This window comes from Pteropus vampyrus, unplaced genomic scaffold (genome assembly GCF_000151845.1).
Source record: "Pteropus vampyrus isolate Shadow unplaced genomic scaffold, Pvam_2.0 Scaffold383, whole genome shotgun sequence".
Lineage (NCBI taxonomy): Eukaryota > Metazoa > Chordata > Mammalia > Chiroptera > Pteropodidae > Pteropus > Pteropus vampyrus.
This window is the reverse complement of record NW_011889164.1, coordinates 647,656-653,430: the sequence shown is the minus strand read 5'-3', so window position 1 is coordinate 653,430 and position 5,775 is coordinate 647,656. Positions and strand designations below refer to the sequence as shown.

Sequence of the window (5,775 nt, the reverse complement as noted above, 5' to 3'; positions counted from 1 at the left end):
TTTCATCACCTGGGTGGAACTTATACAGGCAGAGGGTTCAAACTCACTTGATAAAACTGGAAGTGTAAATGAAGAATTTGGTGGCTTTCTAGAGAGTTCGAAATGAATCAATTTTATTTCCTAGTCTTAAAATGCCAGTATTACCTTCTGAAGATAAAGAAAAGGTTATTAACACCATACTAAGTGAAGTGCAGGAAGGTTTGTATTTCTAAATTAAATATCTACATATATGAGAGTAAAAAGGAAACAAAGGGAGATAATTATTGTAAAAATATGAAGCCAAATTTTATTCTACTTCCAACAATTCGAAGCAATTTACTAACTTATACTTGAACTATATGCTGTGGCAGAACCGGAAATGAACTTGATTTTTAAACGTTCACTTAGTGAAAATGTTCTCTTTGGTTTCTCCTTCAATAGGCTGACTGAATCATTTAGAAGTCTTTCAAACATGATTAATTATGAAGATGCAACCGTAGTAGGACAGTTATCTAAGAAATAAAAACTAGATGACACAATGAAATGATTTACTGTTTTTCTATATTGTCAAAGAAATCCTTGAATTCTAGTCTAAACAATGACTCCTGGAAAATGACCTCTACACTTACACTGACTAGTAATTATCTAGTGTACTGATCAAAGAGTAATAAAGACTAAATAATACATTTTATGCATACAGTTCTACACTTACTTTTATCCCCCTTCCAATGTAGGTCCAATATTTTGTTGGAACTCCTTAACTAAATCCTGAATCCTTGGCAAAATTGTGGGAAATTATTAAAAGGAGAGGATAATTCTGCCATGTTCATGTTTGAAATGATATAGATGGAGATATCCATCTGCCATCCACACGGTTAGCATGTATGTCTTCTACCAATGTATGATTGCCTATACACCATGATTACTTGAAACTCACCATCTTGTTTTCTTTGCCATGTTCCTTTTTGATAGTATCTTCTAGAGCTTGCTGAGCAGGACATTTGTCTGAAGCTCCTCTTTATCATACTAACATATAGCAATAGTCTTGTGTTTCAGAAAGTTAGGGGGTTGATTTTCTTTCTCATCCTAGAATCGTCTGTGATCAATTTGATTGGTCAAACATTAGATGGGATGAGTAGAACCCAACATTAAAGAAAATTTAAGATTTTCTAGCTATTTCACACCTGTGTATAAGACAAAGTTATTTTTACAGCTACTTATATTTGAGAAAAATGTATTATGTGCCTTGGAAAATACAGTCATTTAAAAAATATATTTGAAATGAAAATTTCTAACATGTTAGAAATTGATGGTGCCAGATACCCATCATGTGCCATGAGTGGTCTTTCACTGTGTAAAGCACCCAATGAATCATAATAAATCGACTTGCTCAATTGCTTCCAGAGGCTTGAGAACATAATGGGCAATTGGGATTTCCTGCTGGGTCACAAAAGTTGTTGATATTACACAGAATGGGGATTTCTAAGTAGTCCTTATAACACCTAAACGTGGTGTTCAGTTTAAGTACCTTTCTTTCATTACCATTATTTATTCTTATAAAGGTCGCACTTGGATCCCATCAGCCTTAGACCCATTGATTTTGTCGCTGTCATCAACCGATAGTGATTCATCACTGGTAATGACAAAAATGATGGAGGAAGAGTTAAAAGTCACTTTTTTCTTGGGCCTGTCCCCGTCTTTCTGTGACATCACAATGGGTCTGATCTGCATTTCACTCCCACCTGCTGGTAGGTCCGTAGCAGGCCTCTGGCACCTCAGCGGTCGGAAACATAGGAGCTGTAAAACGAATCTTCGAAACTGGGCAGAGAGAAAAATAAAGTTGAATAGTAAGAAAAGTTTGGCCCTTAATCTGGATTAATATTCAAGAAAATTAGTTACATTTAACTGGGGTTGCTCTCTTCTATTTATTGGCCGATGGGGGTGTGGGATTAGGTGGTAATACTCAGATCTATGCAAGTAACCCTAGAGGTTTGTCTCTTATTTATTAGCGACCATGTAAGACATTAACTAGACTACGTGAGACTATCTCAATACTTTATAATCTCTGTAGATTCAAGTTTCGTGCACCTTCTCTGAAGGCAGCTAGATCTGTTTCTTTAAGGGGTTCCAAACCTGCAGTGAGCGCTGCTCACCAGGATACTCACTATGCTGTAATATGGAGAGACTGTGAGCAGCAAGGACAGACAAGGCGCTTCCTGGCAGAGGAAACAGACTGATGTACTCACTAAAGTTCCTCCAATTAGGCAAAAAAATGTATATATATTTATTTTCTATCAAGGTTACCAATCAGTTGCACCAAAAACAAGACAGCAGAGATCGCTAGTGTTCACTGACACCCTGGGTCTTCTCTTTGTCCTGGGCACACCACTATTTCTGAGCCCCTTTCAGGGGCTGCTCCTTGTTCGTCCCTGTCTATAAGACTTTTGGGGGTCAAGATCTGAAGATGGTCACGTCACAACATGGAAAAACCCCACATTCCTAAATCACCTCAACGGAACAGATCCCATCTTCTCCACCAAGCCCATTGGGCCCTGGACTCTGATCTGAATGAGTAATAACCTTTTTCTTGTTAATCCGCTGAAATGTTGGAGTTTTTTCGTTACACTAGTCAGTTTATCATAGCAAAAAATATATATAAATAAAAAGTTACTTAATTTCATATTTACTCTCTTTATTTAGAACAAAATAAAAGTGTAATGCATGGATTTTTTCAAATCAGGAAATAAGAAAAAAATAAGAAAAACCTACATTAATCTCTATCTACCATTTATATACAAGTTAACGTTTAATTTATATTCACATTAATAAATATTTATTTGTTTGAGACATCATCGATTCACCAAACTGCTGTCTGGTATGTCAGGTTAAGTGCTAAAGATACATCATTGTAAGTGTTAAGTAGAGTGTATATACCAAAAAAGTGTTTCCTCTTATAAATGGTAAGCTCCTTAAGGATAAAGACCACTGTTTCATGTATTTGTTTGTTTGTTTGTTTTTGTTTGTTTGTTTGTTGCATCTTTAAGACTTCCTCTTTAAAGTATGCACTTGGAAAGCAGAAACATCAGGGACACGTGGGAGCTTGTTGGAAATGTAGAATCTTGGGCACCCAAACATACTCAATCAGAGGGTGCATTTTTTTTTTACAAGATCTTCAGGTGCTGAGTATGCACATTAACATTTTAAAAGCACTGATTTATAGCCTATTGGCCCAGAGAAAGGGCACAACAAATAATTTTTAGTTAATGTATTTTAAATGTACTTATTTGACTGTTGAAGTGGTAGTCCTTAAACTAAGGAGGTCTTATACTCCTTCAGAAAATTAAAGTTGTAATCTCTCTCACTAGAAAAATGGACGTGTGCCAATTTTCAAAAACTTTTATAAACAATTTCAGGGGTTTCAGTGGCTTTTTTGTGGCTGATTCAAGTAATTCTTAGGTTCTAAAAACTCCAAGTTAAAAATCTCTGGCTTTAAGAAAGAGAAATGAGGTTGAAACCATTTGCAAGTAAGCTTGTGGAGAGAGTAAACAAACAACATTCAGGAAAAGGAAAGACATAAGAAGAAAGAGGAAGATTTAGTGGTGAATATTTTAAGGTTAATATAGAAGCGCCCTCTTCGTCCAAATCCCTGAGCATTAGAAGTCAGAGTAGTTATTTTATCTGTTATTAATATTATCTGTTACTTTAAAATTCCAATATTGTAATTAATCATCATTCATAACTTAAATTCTCTGATTCTTAAACTTTGTAACTTAGAGGCTCAGCTTCATATTGGTCACAATGAGGCTCTTCCAGTCATGCCTGACAATCGTCAAGTCAAAATCTTGCTCCTCCAGAAACAGATAAACTTCCTAACAGATCTTGAGGAAGTTTCTTGAGCCAAATTAATCTTAGCTACACCTTGGCCATGGCATGTGAACAACAGTCGCACTAATTGCTAATGGTACCTATGACCCCAAGTGGGGAGTTATGGAGCATGGACTTTTGGGATTCAGGCAAACAAGGTTCAAATCTAGACATCAACAGTTCCTGGATCAGGCAAGTTATTTAACTTCTCTGAACATATTTTGTAATCCATAAATAATGTAAGGAATAATATTAGCACCTATTTCATGGAGTTTTGTAAAGAGAGTAGGTATAACTTGCATAGTACAATGAGAATTTTAAATGTATATTCTTGCTTTATTTGCCATGGTCTGGAACAGAACCTGCAATATCTCCGAGATATACCTGTATTATTAACTTTGTGGCTTTTATTATTACTAGACATAAAATGTTTTATGATGAATTAAGTAATAATTTTAACAGAATTTTAGTTAACAAGCATAAACCTTTAATGGTAGATCTGAGAATTGTTATCTTTTTCTTTGGGAATATCCTATATTTTTTCCCAAAGCCTTTACTTTCCTGTAAAATTCTTGATTTTGCTTTTTATCATTGGAGCTTCTCTGGATTATTTCTGCAAAAGTATTGTATTTTCAAACAATGCACTCCAGAGTGAAAATAATTGGTTAATTACAAAGCTCACCTTTCTGATCATGAAGATATAAATAACCGGATTATATACAGTACTTGATTTAGCAAAGAGATATGAAACAATAGACACTGTTGGAGTGACCAGATGCCCATAACCATTAACCACCAAGAAGCAGATCACAATATAAGGCATCCAAGAAATCAGGAAGGTGAATATCATTAAAAAACACATTTTGGCCATTTTCTTTTCATATCTTAAAATCTTGATCACTTGAATTGTCTGAAGATCTTCAACACAACGAAGCTGCAGAAAAGAAGAAAGGACAGGGTTGAAAATAACACAATCATGTTGTTTGTTGTTTTTATAACAGATGTTCAGACATCATTCTTGTCCCCACCTTCATGGAAAGAGAACTGAACTTGGGTTCTTCTCACTCACAGGAAGGCTGACTTCTGATCCAGGACCTGTATCTTGCTTGATCCAGCCCTTAATCTCTCTGGGCCTCAGTCTCCACATCTTTATAACATATTGAACTACCTACTTATTTATTAGATCCTTTAATAGTTTGTAATGTTTTCTCATTTACTTAACGAAGAATAAAGTGGATTATTTTGCCTGTATCTTCAAGTTGCTAAAAGACAGCCAAAAAAGAGTTATAAAGAATTGGAAACAATTTCTCTATGATCCTGGAAACGCTTTTATCTAGAGCGTAATTCTCAATTCTAAAACCAAGAAGCAAGCATGTGATGTCAGGAGTTCTGCCTGGTTAAGCCTACAGCTGGTCTGGATGAGAACTTAATTCCCAAATGAATTCTTACGAGAAAGGATTGTGACTTCCAATTCATAGCTAATGACACTAGAGTGGGGTTTGATGGGGAATTTGTGATTGGTTTCATCAGGGACTTGTTCACAGAGGAGAGCACTTGGTGAAGCCTAAGTATCCCCGTTCCTATAAATCAGCATTTCTACTCCTAATTTGTCCTTATTAAAGGTATTAACGAGGAATGGTCTACAGGTTTGAAAGTTTTCTGAGTTCCTCAAATAAAAGGTTCTTTAGAAGTTGCTCCTATTATTATTATAAATGTCTTATTAAGGTGAGAGGAAAAATATTCCTTTACATCAAAAGTATGTTTCTAAATATAATGGTTACTTTTGACCATAAAAAGCTCATTCTGCTACAAAAATACCAATGCTTTGTATGTTGATTTTAAAAAGATATCTGCCATACTATTGCTTCTTAGCATGTAATTTTAAACTGGGAAATTTATTGCATTTTAAGAAACTCTGAGTATTTCTTTTAT

General features: G+C 35.1%; 1 protein-coding gene across 1 annotated transcript in view; it reads right to left on the bottom strand.

Moving 5' to 3' along the window:
* Nucleotides 1–263: 263 nt before the first annotated feature.
* OPN3 (opsin 3) overlaps nt 264–5,775 on the bottom strand; it is a 50,133-nt gene continuing 44,621 nt past the window's right edge. The window contains exons 3-4 of the mRNA XM_011380004.2: nt 4,526–4,777; nt 264–1,797 (exon numbers count right to left, since the gene is read on the bottom strand). Of these exons, the coding sequence (XP_011378306.1) occupies nt 1,534–1,797; nt 4,526–4,777 (516 nt within the window). The 3' untranslated portion in view covers nt 264–1,533. The remainder of the gene's footprint in view (nt 1,798–4,525; nt 4,778–5,775) is intronic.